Raw genomic sequence first — 18,985 nt, 5'->3', positions numbered from 1 at the left:
TGTGTGTGCAACGTGTGTGCATGTTGTGTCGTTGCATGTGCAATGTCGTTGATGTTTCTTCGTAAAAGAAAATAGAGAGAAAACAAAAAGATTATTAACGAGATCAGCGTGAAAATGGGATTTGAGAATCACTGTCCCCTGTGTTCGTGGTTTTAATCAACACTCCCGACGGACGAGATATACTTTTTGTCGTCGTCCAATGAGCAGCTCCGTTAATTTCTTGCCTCGTCGAAGTTCAGTGGGGTATGGGTGGCAGGTGGGGAGGGGGAGGATTATCATTTGCTAACTTTACGATCGCCATGGAAAAGAAAAATTAACAAAAAAGTATGAAAAGAGAGAAGAAAATAAAAAAGGTGCAGTTTTATCATCACTTTTTTCATTTTTTTTCAAACCATATTACGTAGTATGCGTGTACATACATGTATTCATGTGTGCATGCATGTGTGTTTCCATTGATCGGTATCGATTTTTTTTAATTTTTCTTTTTGTTTCCATTAACGGAATGAACGCCTACGCCCAACGGTGTCGAGTGTCAAACGAACTTAAAACGGTTCGGTTTGAAAATTCATGATTGATTTACAGATTGAGAAATTTCGTTTAGTTATTCGACGACGACGACGTGTGAAGTAGTTTCTTCTTTTTCTTCTTCTTATTTTTAAATAAATTCTCGTAATTATTCGATCTTGTCTCAACAAGAACATTTTCTGTCTGACAAACAAAATCCGTATACTTCAAGATTTGTTCTTCTTTTTTCTTTGATTTTTCATCCTACCGGATTTGTAACATTTAATTCTTATCGTTCGTCAGGTTTTTTATACGTGATTTTTATGAATTTTTGAAGTTGTAATGTGCAAACAATTTGAAGAAGTATTACAAATATATATATGTGAGATTATTAATTATTAATAATTATTTAAGAGACCAAATTATTTTGACACGTTTCGTCACGTGTAGGTGATTTACGAATTTTCTTTTATATTTTTTAAATAATTCAAAGATTATATTACATGTAAAACATATGTGTGTGTATGTATGAAAGTATCGAAAGATATCAAATAAAAAAATAAAAAAAATGAAATGAAATGAAATGATAAAATAACAAAAGTATATAAGTAAAGTATCGATATAATATATTCCCAGCTGAGAATATGTTTCTCTCACATATTCGAAGCATGTAATTTGAAAAGGCACTTGATGTCTCTAGCCATGATTTATGTAGGACGCGTAGCATCTTGCGGTATATAGAAACTACGATATGACGACGAGGAAAACGAAAACACCATGAGAAGAGAAGAGAAAAGGTTATAGCGGTTGGTGTTACTGGCACTGTTCATCTAAGGATAATCCTATAAACTGTAGCATATTTCACGTTTACTATCCCGCGGCTTCCTTTCGTTCTTGACGCTTCTTTACATTTTGATAGAAACCCATAACGTAAACTGGAACTATCATATATGGGGAAATATTTCTATTTCTTTCGTTTTTTTCTTTATTTCGTTAGATTACTCAATCAAATATTTCCAAATCTGATGAAACTAATTTCCAAAGTGTTTCTTTCTTTTTTTTATAAATTTATTAATTTATTATTATTTTCCATAGGATTTTTATTAAGTTGTAACATTCGCAGTATATTTTAAGAATTAACATTTATTATTTAAATCGAAATATTCGCGAGATAAAACTTTATTTGACATCGCGTGAATGAAAATAGCATAGGAAAGATGAAGAAGAAAGAAAAAAAAGAATTAAAGGAAAGAAAAAAGAATGAATTGAGAGAGGAAACCAATGAATTTGCGATTTCATTAAGCGTTCGCGTAATCTTTCTCAATGTTTTCCCTTTCTTCGAGTGTTTTGCCGTGGAGACCGCAATGGGGGAAGTCCCTTTCCGGTTTGTTCATTTTCAACTTAAGCGCAAAACTTCGTGGTTCTTTCTCAGCTTCTGTTCTTCTTCGCAGCAACGCGTCACTTAAATTTCTTCTTCTTGTTTTTGTTCTCGTTGTCCAGTCCCTTTCGCAGCGCTTAAAAAAACGCGAATTATACGTGCGTGCTGGGTCCTTTGCTCAGCATCTGTAATTTCAACGTAACCAGTGTAACACTCACGCGAATGTGGAAGTTCCTCTCTTGTAAAAGAATGAACAAAAAACTTTTATTTCATTTTTTTTTCCTTTCTTTCTTTCTGCTAGGAGGAAAAACTTGATTTCAATTTTGTGCTTTTTATTTGAATCCCCTTCGCGTTATTTTATTTTTAATATTTTCCTGAGAAAAAAATCGAGGAATCAATCAATTTTTATTATTATTTTTTTTATTCTTTCCCATTCGTATCTTAACTTTTTATTTCATTTAATTTGTTTGAATTTAGATACTTGTATCTTATTTTTGTGTAATATTGAAAGATCTATGTTTTCAATAAATGTCATCGATTTTATTTTCGTACACGTGTTGGAACGATTTATTATCGTTTAGTTTAATTATTTAAATATACATTCGTATATGTAAATGAATATATTATGTATAAATAATAAATTCATTTTTTTTTAAATCGTATTCGTGTTGATAATCGGCCTTCGATTGAAGTATCGTTCTGTTTGTAATAATAATAATTTATCGTATACGATGAAATACGTATTATAAAAAAAAAAGAAATAAGTTTGGGTCGATATGACATCGAATTATAAGAATGCGTAAACAAAAAGAATGAAAGGTAAGAAAAAAAAAAAGGAATTTATTGTAAGATTTTTACGCATCGTTCGTGCGACTCTTCGAAATATGAATTTCGAAACGTTCGCAACACAGACGCACGCACGCAATCCGAGTAATCGAGTAGAGTCACGCAGGAATCTAAACGGACTTGATAAAATTCGCATAATAAACTTAACAGATATGCCATAAGCTGCGATCAATGACGCACGAGGAAGTAATACCAAATTGACGGATTATCACGTAGAGTTGTTTCATTATTTTTATACTTTTCTCTCACACGTACGTATTTCATTTTTTGTTTTACACTACTACTACTACTACTCGATTGTAGAATTAATTATTATTTAAATTATTATCCTCGCCATTTTTTGATTGCGTACAATTTCTAACATTACACAAATTTCTTATAAATATTATAAATATTATAAATATTATATATACTTGTGGGATGCGAGTACTTTTAAGACAATCACTTAAATAGGCATTCGTGAAGAGATTGAACGGTGGGCACTGGATAGCTCAATTGGTTAAAGAGCAGTCAGTCGCCCGGAAAGCGGAAAATCCGGGTTCGAATCCCGGTCCTCCAGTCAGTCTCCAACGGCCCAATTTTTTCACGAATCTTACATACTTTTTATATACACGTGTACACAAGAGAAAGTATTCGTTCAATGTAGATTTGTTTTATGAATGAAATATATCGAATAACTATACAATTAAATCGATATATAAAACACATTATTAATATTATTATTAACAAAAATATATATTTCTACGATAAAGATCGATTGAACGTTTAAAATAAATATTTACAGTGTATTTATTTAACGTGTATCTCTCTTTCTTGATAAGAATCTTTCATGTTCATAAGCAGATCTTGAAATTTAATGCAATGTCAACGATGAACATTGCGTAACGACTTCGGGTATCTTCGTATCGAATAGTAAAAGGAAAATTTTTCACGTATATATATATATACGTACATATAAAACATATAATAAAACAAGAAAGATGAAGGGGGTATTACGAGCTGTCGTTTATCAAGGTAGAATACCTGACGATAGGAGAGGGCTCGCGGGCTCTTAAAGAGCAAGCTGATATACTTGGTTACGCGTATCTAAACTAATGTAAGTCTCATTACATACTATAAGCAACAGGATCGACGCGAGCCACTCACCAAACTCGTTCCACCGACGAGTTTTATGCATAAACAATCCACCAACGGGAGAGGAGCACTTTATTAAAACCATCCTACCGTTCTTATGCATTCTGTGTCTTACATTACATTATTATTATATATATGTATATATATGTGTGTACAGGTCAGAAAGAAATTTATCTTTACGATATCGATTTTCGGATATAAAAATAATCATTAATTTTTACGATAAGCTATTGAACAAGAATATATAATATATACTCGTAAATAAAAATGCATTTCGTCTTGTAACAGCAATAATGCTTGAAGATTCCAATAATAATAATAATAATAATAATGATAATAATAATAAACTCGTAAATTTTAGAAATTTATTAAACTATTTAAACGATTGTAAGAAATTTGTGTTCTAGCGTCGATTTAAATGATGTGATGATGATAATAATAATAATAATAATAATAAAATACTTAAAAACATTTGAGAAAGATGCAAAAGATGTTAGATATTATTGAAGAAAATATAAAAAAGAAAGAAAGAAATGTAATTGAAGAATAAACATAACAATTGATTAAAAAGGGAAACATTTTCTGTTCTAAGGGAAAAAGGTATTCGTCTATGGGTGTAAGGGCGGAGAACGATTTTAACGCTCGGGATGCACCTTGCGACGGGTGCACTGCTCGCGCGCGGCACGCGACGTTCATTAAGGGCCCCGAGGGCGACTCTCACAAGAGAGAGAGAGAGAGAAAGAGAGGAAGGGACTTTTTACCGGAGACCTTTCCGTCGGCATCTACGACTCTCTCTTTCTTTCTCTCTTTTAAGTTTTCTTTATTTTTCTTTCTTTTTCTTTTGACCACACACACACACACACTTTCTAGTTGCATACACGAGCCAATGGTCGTTGTTATATTCCAACATCCACGTATCTTTTCTTCGTGTTTGTGTTCGTGTTCGTGTTGGTGTTAGTGTTGGTGTTCGTCATCATCGTCGTAGTTGTTGTCGTCGTCGTTCACCACCAGTGCTGGTCGGTTCTCTGTTGCCTTTTCTTCGTCGGGGGTGGTGGTTAATTTACGTGCCGGCTAATTTACGTCGGCCACTCATCATCTGTGCCGCCTTATTACTGCCCTATTCTATCTTTCTCGCTTATATTTTCTTTCTTTCATTCTTTCTTTCGTGATCTACCTTCTACATATTCTTTTTCTCTTTTTCTTTCTTTTTTTTTTTCTTTTTTTGGTTCATTTTATTCTTCTTCTTCTTCTTCTTTTTCTTTTTCTTCGTCTTTTATTAGCGTTCCTCGGTGCGGGTGGAAATACATTCTCAGACAAAGTATACCATTTTGTTTCTCTTTTTCTTTCCCCCCTTTCTTTCTCCCTCTCTCCCTCTCTCTCTCTTTTTTTTAGTCTCCTTTTTTTTACCCATCGTACAAATATGGGTGACGTCTATTACTTGCAGCGGATGCAACTAAATCGTTGTTTCCCGTTTTTTTTTCCGAAGTAAAAAGTAGAAAGAAGGATGGTACTAAAAGTGTGTTTATTGTGTTAGAAATTGTTAATTATAATATAATACAATTATATTATTATTTTAATTTATATTTATTTAATTATATATATATATAATTATATATAATAATTATACTATATGTAATGTTTAATAATTAAATTAAAATTAAACTATATATAAATTATTAATAATAATATATATATAATATAATTATTATATATATTAATATGTAAAAAACATGTAATAATGTAATGTTAATCGTATTATAAACTGCATAAATGAATTATTTTTATTGGTAATATTAATTTAAATATATATATGTATCTGTATAATATAATTATCTTTTCTCGATTTTCTATTTGTTTCATACTAATAGTTTATACACATGAGTCATAATTATTAACTTCAAAATATCTAATCATTTTCTTCAGAATATAACTTACGTACAATGAAAGATATTTATTATCCTTAATACCATCAAGCAAATTATGAACATTATCTTATCTTTCTAAATAACTGCAAAATGAGTCATTATTCTACTCGTGGGTGGTGTGTTACGTACCGAGCGGTCAAAGGTACAAATAAATAACAACGAATGGGAAAAAGGAAAAATACATGGGGAGAAATAGATAGAGAATGAGAGAAAGAAAGAAACACACGATGAAATATAACGGCGTCAATGAGTCGAATCTTTAAGAATGTTCAATGTTTTCACAGCCTGTGTGTGTGTGTATCTATATTAAAATGCCACTGCAGCACACAAACAAACCTTAGAATAAAATATTTGCAAAGATTTAATGTTTATTCACGTTAAACACTATGATGAGATTCATACACTGTTATAACCAATCATTTTTATGTTTTTATTTATTTGAAATATGTTAAAAAGAAACTGAAACATAACTATACTTTTACAAACAACAAATAAAACATTCTACGTGTGTGTATGTGTGTGTGTGACACAAGTTATACCAACTCACGAGATTATTTTGAACGTTAGTCCCTCATTAAAATTCGTCTGAGGTTGTTTGAAAAAAGAATATAAGGAAAGAAATCGAGGGTAGGTGGGTGGGTGGGTGGTTTGTGTATACATTTAAAACGTGTAATTCGAAGGAAGAAAAGAAATGGTAGCAAATCGCTAAGGACTGCTTTACGGGATAGCGTGCAAACTGTTCTCGAAAGAACGAATAAGGTAAGAAAAAGAAAAAAAGAGAGAGAGAGAGAGAGGGAAAAAAGGGAAAGGGAAAGGGAAGGATAGAGAAAGAGAACGGCTGGTGATATTTGCATACGGTTTGATCGCAACGTTCGCGTATATGAGGGGAATGTTTACGATATTCGCATAATGAGAAGTGCGTGGGTGTTTCTATTAAGGCATGGGGGTTTTCTATACCTGACCATCCCATCCTATCCAACGTAGATCTTTTCTCTCCTTTATTTTACTCTCTTTCTCTTTATATCTCTTTCTACATTGACGTTCATCTTCGTTCTGCATCATCGTCTGAACAAAGCAACATTGGTAGAACCTTTTCTTCCTTGGCTTTTAACATCGATTAGAGGAAACTGATGCAAAAGTCTATAGGAAAAAGGGCAAGGATGATGATGATTATGATGATTATGATGATTATGATGATGATAGGATGGAATATGAAGGTAAAGAAAAAGGAAATAGAAAATGTAGGATGGGTATTTCATAGGATTTTTCTAGCTCATCGTGTTTTAAACAGATACCAACCACCACCACCGCATCAAATCAGGTGGATTAGAGAAAAGAAAGAAAAAAAAGTATCTAATACTTTTTGCAGAGTGATTAAAGAGGTTTTCAGATATCTCAGGTAGGACAGTTCATTACTTTGCAAGTTTTCATTCGTGGTATACACCCTACTAACCCAAATACGTTTGGATAATAGATCGAGTACGGGAGATTGGTAGAAAAAAAAGTTTTACGAATCGATTTATCTAGGAAATATATAAATGTACTTATTAACGAATGAGAACAAACGAATGGGTGGTAGACGGATAAACAAGTATTATAGTTGTCGGTTGGACAGACGTAATTGGGAATGGCAAACGTTGTAAAGTATCGTATTCGAGTTTCGTGACACCCACTATATCCGTATTCCAACTTCTCGCCGATAAGATTACATAATCGAATAGAATCGAATCGAATTAGATCGAATCGATCGGTCGAACGCGTATCGGACGGCTAGCAAAACGTGCCGACGTTAACGTTTGACGTGCGTTCAAAGAAATTAAGGAAAGAAATTCTAGAAAAAAAAATACTTGATATCAAATATAAATGTGTATACGTATAATATTATTTTTTTAATTTATTAATATAATAATTTACTTAATTTATTAATTTAATTATATATATGTATAATAATATTATTTTTTTAATTTTTATAATCTTAATATATAATTTTTTATTATTATTTATATATATTATTTTTTCAATTACCTAGATCTACTTATCGTTCGTATTATTTAGTCTCATGGTCGATAAGTAATTATCGTTTTAATTAGTATAATATAATGAACGAATAAGTGATAAATGTACGCGTATCCATTGTTAATCTCATTTAACTTTTTATCTTTAATTTTTATTATACATTTATTTATTATAAGTCGACTGATTAAAAATATCTTTCTTGGATTTGTTTGATGTTAAAACGTATCTAAATGACTCAATGCAAACCTCGATATAAACTCGCGTACCGAGGACAGACGTTAACTCGTAGACGCATTAACACCTCGATAATCTCGGCCATCGATGACGAAAAGAGAAAAAGATAAAATGAGAACGAAAAACAGATAAAGAGAAAGAGAAAAAGAGAGAAAGAGAGAGAGAATTAGTGAGAAAGTTCAAGATGAACACACATAACAGTTAAAAACTATCGTAGAGAGTTAACTTTGGTGATTTTTCCTAGTTGCGATTAAACTCACGCGAATAATAAAACGAGCAAGTGTTAAATGTGTGTATGTATGTGCGTATGAGTGTGAGTGTGTTGAGAGAAGAATAATCTTAGCAGAGATTCTGAGAAAATATGTTAGAGTAGACTAGTCTTCTTCTTCTTCTTCTTCTTCTTGTACACTCGATCTTTTCTTTTTATTTTTCTTTTTCTTCGACCAGAAGTGAGAAAGAGATAGAGAGAGAGAGACAGTTTAAAAGTTTAAACGCTTGCGTGCCGAGTTCGAGGGCGACAAAATGAGACAGGCTTAAGGAATCGCCCACGCCTTGTACACTGTCGCCTGTCAGCTTCGAATTAACCCGCAATTACGCGATAACGTTCGTCGTACGAGTGCTGCCTTCGAGAGAAGGCAGTTTCTTCTTTTCCAACATTCGTGTACTTCTTCCCCGTTTGTCTGTGTGTAAGTGTGTTTAAGTATTTGAGTGTGTGAGTGTACACGTTCGACGTGTCACACGTATGTATGTATATATATGTGTATATATAAGTAGATGTACGATTTAAGTAGGTGCGTTAAGAGTATGTACGTGTCTCTCTGCGTGCGACGATTTGAAATTCCACGGAAGGTCGTCCCTATCCGTGAATAAATCGAAACTCTCTTTCTTTTTTTTTCTTTTTCTTTTTTTACATCGGTCAGTTGTACGTAGTGTCCGTTCCGAAGGAATACAGAATTTGATATCTCTCCTTGACGAGTGCTACCAATACTTCGTTCTATTCGTATTACACGATCTTATCCAAGACACGTGAAAAGAAAGTTATTTATTAGATTTATTATTTATTCGAAATAATATATAATATTATATTATATTATTAAAATTATTTATAATAATATATATAACATGTTATATATAACATAATATAATGTATAGTAATATAATATATATAATAGTATAATATATATATCATTAGCACCTTTTAAAACTTTAATTTTAAAATATTCAATCAAATTTATTGTCTACAAAAGATAAGATAATATAAAATATAATATATAGTAGTATAATATGTATATATAACATAATATAATATAATATATAGTAATATAATATATAATAGTATAATATATATATATCATTAGCACCTTTTAAAACTTTAATTTCAAAATATTCAATCAAATTTATTGTCTACAAAAGCTACTTAACGTATTCATTTTACTTAGTACACACTATTCTTTTCCTTCTCTCTCTATCTTTCTCTTTCTCTCTCTCTCTCTCTCTATTTTTTCTTTCTCTTTTCTTTTCTCTTCTGTACGATCAATGCTTTCCACGTAGTATTTATTTGCGGCTCATTTGCGCGAGCGTTGCATTCATTCGATGCAACCCGTGTACGATGCAGCAACACGAGAGAAAGAAAGAAAGGAATAGGAACGAGCATATCTGTTATATACTTCTCATGCTTATGTATATATATATATATATATATGTGTGTGTGTGTGTGTGTACATATATATACATAGAAACTCGACTCTGCGCAACTAAATTTCGGAATCTGCAGTTCTCCTGCAGTGCAGTGGTGTGTGCCCATTGGGTGGTTGCAGCTACTGCTGCTTCTCTTTCGATGCAATTACGAGACACAGCAATGCAAAATAAACCGCAATATACGTTAACAGGTGTTATAATAATAATAATAACAATAATAATAATATATAACTATAGACGATGACAGAGTTTTTCTTCCAACTAAATAGAAAAAAAGCTAGAAAAGGAATCCCCCTAGTCATTTTGTTCGAAAATAATTGCAAAGGTTCCCTTCACCTTCCCCTCTTTCCCCCGGTTGGGTAAAAACATAATCAAACTAAATTGTTAAGGATCGATAAACAACTAACTTACGCGTTTCAATTCGCAATACTTCAAATGACTTTTTTCTCATCGTGGATGTCAATTTTTATCACAACTTCTTCTCTACACGCGTAATCTATGTTATTCATTGTTAATACATTTAATATTAATGATCAAATCGAAATTCAATCGTTCGATTACATATCTCTCTCTCTCTCATTATTCATAGAGAGAGAGAGAGAGAGATATACGATCGTGTTGACGCGCCTCTTTATATCAGTAAAAAGAATATTTTAAACGTCCTGACGTACGTAAATAATTAATAATAAATTAAAGATTGCGATAGCAACAAGGGCAAACGTTAGACACCAACCTGTTGTTTATTGGATAAAACGAGATGTCGTTTCTGGAATCCCCACCCCTCGCTCTCCCCCCACTCCTCTTCCCGCCACTAATGTTGAAGAAAAAAAATCTGTCTCGGATACTTTTACAATGGTTGTACGTGTGCATATCTCTTTGTGTGTGTGTGTGTATGTGTGTGGGTTTTTTTTTAGTTTAATTTATTGTTTCCTTTTTATTAATCACCGAGTGTCGTCGCGTACATACCGATTGGTACATAATCGATAGGTTAGTGTAATTAAAGCGAATTAGTCTAATCGTATGGATTGATATTTCCATTGAATTATCAGAACGATCGATTTATGTGTTGGGTACAACTCGTTTTAATTATCGTCACAACCGTTTATTGTCATAAATCGAATATACAATGCAATGTTTTTTAACAATCGAATGAAATCATTATTTTATATCGATCACGTTTCGAACATTTATATTTATTTGTGTTTAGATTTTTCTGCCTCTTTTTCTTTTTTTTTTATCGTTTATTTTATCGATAATAAGTGTTAATGATATTAGAAACGATTGATTATTCATTCATTTAACGAGGAAAAATAATTCAAATATTCGTAGAAAACTGTGTAAAAAACAATTTGTACAATCGTGGTATGATTTTTCTTAAACATCATAATGATGGTGGTGGTCTTGCACGACGAAATAGGGGAAAATTATTGAAAAGTTCGCACCTGTTGACGCTGACGTTGAGAAAAAGGGTAGAAATTGGGTATAATGAGAAAAAAGCTATTTAATTTCTTAAAAGAAAGATAGAGAGAAAGAAAAAGGAAAGGAAAAAAAAAAAGAAAGAAGCTTTATCGGTGTGTACGTGTTTGTGTCGGTGCCTTAATCGCTTTCACAGCCGGTACAGGTGACTTCTTAGGTGAGGGCAAGAAGAAAAATAAGAAAACGAAGTAGTAGACGAGGACGAGGACGAGAACGAAGAAAAAAGAGTAGAACGAGAGTGAGGATGAGAAAGAGGAGAGTAGGAGGAGTAGGAGGATGAGGTGAAGGAGTAGTAGGGGGGTGTAGGGGGAGGAGGTTTTCATGTAAACGCGCCAGTCAAGTTGGTGTACGCTCGTATATAACTTTCAGGTGTTCCCTCTTATGCTCTTTTTGAATTCTATCGAGCATCACTGACGGTGCTGGTGGTTGTGGTTATGGTGGTGGTTATGGTGGTGGTGGTGGTGTTTGCGATGGTTAAAGTTGGTGGTTGCTCGTTAATGATTCTTCGCCAGTTTTACACTCACGCTCCCCCTTTTACTCGAAGTGGGAGGAAGAAGAGAAGAAGAAGAAGGAGGGGGAAGAAAGGGAGGGGGAAGGGGGTGACTAACGCAAGGTGCAACAAGCCATAAAAAGGCAATGACGCGCGAGGAACGACGACGACGACGACGGTGACGGTAAAATCGCGAGAAGTTTAATTATCGGACCGAGTTGAGCTGAGTTTAAAAGAAAAAGATGATTTCTACTTGGATCGAACGAGTAACTCTCTGCTTATCTTACCAACGAGATTCTCCAATCAGATAACTATCTCGTTTCGAGAACTAATTCTAAGATACGTTTTATACGTTTTACTTTTCGTTTGAAACTAAACAAGGGATTGGGAGGATGAGGGGGGTGGATTTTGAAATAATTCGTATATGGATGGACAATGAACAAGTACGGGGGAGGGGTGAGAGATAAATGTAGATAAGATCGAATAGATTCTTCAATGAAAATCTAGTTTTGTTTAACGATCGTGATACGTTCTAATCACTCTCGATATATTTTTATTATTTTTTTATTTATTTTGTCTTCTTCTCTTCTCTTCTCGTCTCGTCTCTTTTAGAATACAAATCACCGAGCGTTTAATTGCCGTCCAATATCCAATGAATAGTCATTAATCACTATACCGATAAACCATAATTTTCCGGACGACGATAAAATCTGTCGCGCGACGTACGTACACTCTTACCTACACACACGCATATTATATACACAATTATTATACTTGTACTCTGATAGAGGTTCGTTTAACTTCGCCGATAATACCATGGTCGTTTATTTTAAATTTTATTCCATGGTGTAGAAGTTTGATTACATCTAATTTTACATTCGCGTAATTTCTTTAAAGCTTTTTAATTAATTCGTCCGAAATGTTTTCGTTATTCTATTCGTTTCATAAACAATCATCAGTTAAACTCATATATTAGTTTGATTATTGTTTCGAAAATTATATTAACAAACGAACAAACAGTTTAATTTATTATTAATCAATATTAAAAACAGTCACCGTTAATGATAAACTATTTCGTATATAAAAAACACTTCGGTTAAAAGTGTTCAGCATTGAAAGGGTTAAAAGAAGACACCAAAAAAAAAACACGAATCGATGCGAAAGACCTTCTCGGTACGAAAAAGAAGATTCTCAGCGATCCTTTATCATCTAAAAGTCGTCGTATCCTATAGTACGAAAGAAAAGAAGATAAAAGAAAAGAAAAGAAGAGAAAAGAAGAAGAGAAGAGGAGAGGAGAGGAGAGAAGAGGCATCGATTTCTCTTCGGTAGCCCGTCTGGTTTTTTGGTAGCAGTTTGCCGTAGCTTCACCGCCACTGAGTGAGTAGGGGGATAGCTCGTCTGCCCTAAAGGGCCAGAGAGAGTACTCTCTTTCCTTCCGAAAGGGAGGAATGGTAGATAGATCTGAAAGTAGTAGTAAAAGATACGAGATACATTTACGATTAGATCAAATAAAACTTTATTCGAATTTATCTAACAATAAATGGGAATTAAAGAATTATATATTTAAAAATATATTAATAATTATATATAAAATATAATAAATATTATATATGCAAAATATAATAAATATTATATACATTAAAAAATATATAATATATATAATGTACATTTTAAAATATATTATTAAACACACATATCATTATTTATAATTTAATTTTATTATTATTATAATTATTATTATTCATTCGTACGTATTTTAAAGTATAAAATTCGTTAAAGTGTATCGAACAAAAAGTATCAGAGTCGTGTTAAACCCATCGCTGGATTTTATACGGTACACCCGGTATATATCGGTAGATCGTGCGGGAGAAAGATCAAGCGTTCCACCCACGCCCACGTCTCAACCTGTTCTGTATTTCCTCTCAAGTCGAGTCGTGGTTACAGGTGCCTCCTTCGGGGCATTCCTTGCCAAGGAATTCTTCACGGATGATCCTCTCCTCGCTTCTGCTACCTTGCAGAATCCTTTCCCCCCTGTTCCCCCCGTTCCCCCGTTCCCCCTTTCCTTAGATCGACGTTTCGTCCTCGACCACCACGTCGAGTCTCATCGTTCTGACCGATGTATTCGATGATCTCGATCCGAGATTCATCTTTAAACTCGTGGGATCATTTTTCTTCGAGCTTCTTAACATTCATTTTTTTTCTCTCCCCCCACCTTGAGAATTAGGGTACATAGATAAAAATGTCCAGTGTGTTTTTAATATTTACAATTAGCAAATTAATTTTATATATTTGTTGTTGTTGTTGTTGTTGGCAAACAATATTTCTAATACTTTTGTTTTAAAGTTGATAGGATTGTTGAGAAAAAAGAAAAAGAGAAAAATCCAAGTGATTAAAAATATCGCAGTAAAAAGGGGTAAATAACGATGACGACGTAGTTGATGACGACAACGATGACGACGGACTGAAGGGGAAAGGGGAAAGGAAAGAGGGGGAGGAATGAGCCAAGTACGCCCACACCTTTTTTCTCCTTGGGGACCTGTTCTCGGCTTTTACGTTCTGACATCTTTTCACTCCGTTTACGAGTCCCCTTTACGTTTTACGACCGATCATCGGAGCCCTTTCTCTCCGTGAGAGATTCTTTTACCGTGCGGCGGCAGGCTTCTCTCTCTTTTTTTTTTTTTTCTGTGGACGACTATCGTATGACGAGAGAGAGAGAGAGAGAGGGAGAAAAAAAATAATAATAAAGATAGAGAGGGATAGGGGAAAGTAAAAAAGAAGGGGGAGCCGGCTTTCTTTGCTTAAATGCAAAAAAAAAAGAAAGGAAGAAAGATTTAAAGGGATAAAAAGATACACATAACGATCATTGTAAAATCAGCCTAATCGATAGCTCTCTTGTATTATGAAAATAATTTTCTTTATGTTAATTAAATTCATGTTACTTTTATATATTTTCTATTTTTTTCTTCTTGTTGTTATAAAAACTAACTGCACGTATATGCAGATTTTCGTACGTCTAACTAGAGAAAGAGAGAAAGATTTTAATGACTTTGGTGGGAGCAAATAAACGAGAATTAAAGTTTCTTAGGCAAAAAGTTACTAGAATCCAATTTACAGAGTAGCGATCTTAGTCGATTTGCTGCACACCATATGATGTTACTTCTAATCTAAAATTTAAATTCATTCGTGACTGTTATCTATTCGTTTAACGCGCGATTTTATGATAGAACACTCGATGTCTCGATAAATGAAGACGCTAAAACTTTTTCGAAGCAGATACGTATAGAAAAAGTAGTGTTTATATTAATTTTTATTGCGGGTTTTTAGGTTAACTTGTAATTAGTATCGATGAAAGCGACATCTATGTTCTCTCGTTTTCGATTCGTTGATATTAAATATAATATCGTGACGGAAAATCAAAAATTCACTAGAATTTAGTTATACCTTCTTTTATTTCATGACAAATCGCGAGAAAATAGCTCAATTTTTAATCCAATCGAATCGAATCGAATCGAATACCTGATGCTATCTAGAGAGAAATACTTCGATCGATTTATTTTTGACAGAGCGTTAACGAAAATAGAAAAAAACAGTTCTCGATCCAATTCTCTTCGCGTGAACATTTAACGAGCTCGGTATAATCCGGGGATGAGTAAAAAGATTCAAACAGTTACGAGAGTCTATTTTTTGTTTGTTGGGTCGTAAAATAGGTTAGATCAAAAATTGAATTAAAAACGTTGAGAGAGAAATGTAAGAGGACACATTAAATAGGCTAATTATTGAAATTACATGAATATTTGTATATCTCTTTGGTGAAATTTAAAGTGTTCCACCTTTTTGATGACATTTTTAGTCCCATTTTGAACAACTGCATGCGCATAGATACGCAAAAAGAAATATTGAATATCTATATAAATTGGAAATTGTTGGTTGATTTGTTGCAGGACGAGGTGGGAGGTAGTACGACGGTTGTAGCAGAGGGTGTAATAGGCGGCATAAGGGGCCCAGGCGGCGGGTGCCGCGCATCCTCGATGACTATGGCCGAGAGCGCCGTGGAGGACGCCGCAGCCGCGCCCCCGGGTCCGGCAAAGCCGCCCCCGCCCTCCTGTACGAACAATAATACCCTGGCGGCGACGGCTAATAGGAATCATAGAAATCCGAGAAAGAGGAAACGACTGGCCCAAGTACTCGACATATTGCAAGCCCATCGGAGTTCGCCGTCGGAGGGGGAGGTTCTGAGGTTCGAGGGCAACGGGCCAGCATCCGAAGAAGAGGAGGACGTGTTCAGTTCGCCGAGGTCGTCTTCGAGGTCGGCCGTCGACAGTCCGTCAGCTTTGAACATTCAACCGTTGAGGCTCAAGGACGAGGATTCTCCCGTAACGCCAACGGGAGGGGAGGAGGAGGAAGAAAATCCGATGTCCAGCTCCACGACGACGACTACGAATACGACGACTGCGACTGCGACGACCACGACGGCGATGACGACAACAACGACAACGGTTGGCGAAGGAGGGGAGGATCAACGAAATCATCATCGTCATCATCACAACCACCATCACCATCACAATCATCATCACAGGAGCCGTCATCATAACAACCGGAACCTACCGTACAACAATAAAACTCGGCACAACCCGAATCAGAAATCGTCCGCGTCGAATCGTTCCTCTTCGACAACGGGCAAGCCGAACAACGGTGCTTGTGCCTGCGCGCAGTGCAGTCAGTCCCCTAATTCGATGCTGCATTCACCGACGTCGCCGTTAACGCCGCTGACTCCGTTGACCCCGCTGACACCATTGTCCCTACCACCACTGACGCCGTACAGCTTCGAACAGTACATGCACACCAAATACCTGCCGGATATATTTCGCGGACGCAGTCATTCGGACACCGATGTGTTGTCCAGCTGGGAACAGAGGATACCACCTGCCTCGACGTCCTCCTCGATGTCCTTGATGGTAAATCAAAGTCATCCGCTGCGCGGCGGCTCGTTGGAAAGCGAAACGACGACGACGACGTTGGCGACGACGACGACGAGCACGACGACGACGAGTCCGCAGGAGTTACCGTTGGATCTTTCGATGAAAAATTTAATGGCGTCGGCGGCGGCCGCGGCTGCAGCGGCCGCGGCAGCAGCAGCAGCAGCGGGGGGTAACAGACCTCCGGCACTTCGACTATTACCGGCTGGCATCGTGACGAGGGGCTCCGTGAGCGTCCCGGTCGTCAGAGGTGACGTCGCATCGCCGACGACGAAGGAGAGCGTTGCCGTGAGATACAACCTTGAAGTTTCACCGGTGGTCGAGGAGATGCCGCCCGGTGCCGATTTAGCTTACGTCTGTCCGGAATGCGGACAGATGTTTAGCCTTCACGACAGGCTGGCCAAACACATGGCCTCGAGGCATCGCAAACAGGGCCCACATGACGCCTCGGCAAAGGCATATCTCTGCGACGTCTGCCAAAGGAGCTTCGCTAGGTCCGATATGTTGACGAGACACATGAGGTTGCATACAGGCGTAAAGCCGTACACGTGCAAAGTATGCAACCAGGTGTTCAGCAGGTCCGATCACCTCAGCACTCATCAGCGAACCCACACTGGCGAGAAACCCTACAAATGTCCAGACTGTACCTACGCGGCATGTCGCAGGGACATGATCACTAGGCATCAGAGGACCCACAACAAGTTCCTCGAAAGCCAAGGAAGAGCTTCGGGAGCAAGTGGGACGACCAAAACGGAACCTGGTTCGCTACCATCCGATGGAGCCAGTAGTCCAACCTCTTATGGACAACCCATGCCATCGTCTCCTTCCTCCACTGGGCCCCCCATCAAAACCGAATGACGACGAGCCGTTGGACGACCTTGGTTCCTCTCATCATCACCTCGAGCTCCGATCTCGCGAAGAACTCGCGGACGTTCCTCCGTCTTTGCTGATTCTTTCTCGACAACTTTTCGTGAACTCGAGCGTGGAACTTCGCGTCGTCGTCAGCGCGAATCTCGACGTTGAAAATAACACAAAAGGAGAACACTCCTATCTCGGACTGTATTATCCCTAATCCTTTATCCCTTTTTTCTTTCTTTCTTCCTTCCTTCCTTTATCCCTTTCCTTAATTATTTTTTGTCCTCGTACACGATAGATCGCGTATCGAAGGAAAATTCTAACCTAACCTAAAAGACTCTCTCGCTCTCTTTTTCTCTTCGATCGATCATCATACTAATTCTCCCTATAAGCGTAATTCAATCGAAAAGCGTACTACAACACACGTGCCAAAACTCGTTTTCCTCGATCAATTAGAGATAGATTGTTATTCGGGGGAAAAACTATAAATATGTCTTTTAATCTGACGTTAAATGATTTGACATAACCTATAAGTATAAGAAAACATTCGATACACTTTTTTTTTTTAATGCACAGCTGATTATTTGACGAAAATTCGAGTGTTGTGCCAAACGCGACGATTAGTATAGAACTAATCGAGAAAATAATTATTTTCCTAATCGTTCGAGATTTATTTAATTCCTTTTCAAATTCAACGTTACATTGTTCGATACAGGAACGAAAAAAAAATATATATATATGAATATATATATTTGATTTCATTTCTACGATATATATATCCTACATATAGAGATATGTATTTTTTATTTTTATATAAATTAATTCCCACATTAAGTCGTTTGTTATTGGAAATATATTTTGAGATTTACAACGAATCTCTTCCCGAACTTTCAAGAGAGTTTCCATTAAATTAAACAACATTAAAAATCATTATGAATGAGGCAAAGAGAAGGGTTACAAAATAATGATCGATAGTTAACGAATTGTACCTGCCGAACGAGAGAAAACTACAAGTTAAAAGGTTATATAAAAAAACATGTAGAGATAACGTTAATTAGTATGTAATTATTATTATTATTATTATTATTATTATTATATTACTATGACTATTACTATTATTATCATCATTATTATCATCATCATCATCATCGTTCTCATTATCATTATAATTATAATTATAATTATAATTATTATTATTAATATTATTAATATTATCGTGCGTTAATTATTACAATGTTTGTTAACGTTATCGTATATTGCCGTAATGACTACCGAGAAATATAGTATTTTTTATATTATTCTTACGAAGAGAGAGAGCTTGGGGTTTCTCGAAGTACGAGAGAACTAAAACTAGAATGAAAGAAAGTAATGTGTAAATGCGACCACTGTCGTAATCGAGCGTGTTGTTAGAAAATATGACAAAAATGATCTATAATAATTAACGATTTTAAAT

General features: G+C 35.5%; 1 protein-coding gene across 1 annotated transcript in view; it reads left to right on the top strand.

Annotated features, from left to right (window-relative positions):
* The window catches only part of LOC122518689 (Krueppel-like factor luna), a gene marked incomplete at its 5' end in the record, with an annotated part of 45,935 nt that extends 27,401 nt beyond the window's left edge, over positions 1–18,534 (top strand). The window contains one exon of the mRNA XM_043637721.1: positions 15,643–18,534. Within this exon, the coding sequence (XP_043493656.1) occupies positions 15,643–17,535 (1,893 nt within the window). The remainder of the gene's footprint in view (positions 1–15,642) is intronic.
* Positions 18,535–18,985: the final 451 nt, after the last annotated feature.

This window comes from Polistes fuscatus, unplaced genomic scaffold (assembly GCF_010416935.1).
Source record: "Polistes fuscatus isolate 324 unplaced genomic scaffold, CU_Pfus_HIC Scaffold26, whole genome shotgun sequence".
Lineage (NCBI taxonomy): Eukaryota > Metazoa > Arthropoda > Insecta > Hymenoptera > Vespidae > Polistes > Polistes fuscatus.
Note: the sequence above shows the minus strand (reverse complement) of the source record. Positions and strands in the feature narration are given on the sequence as shown.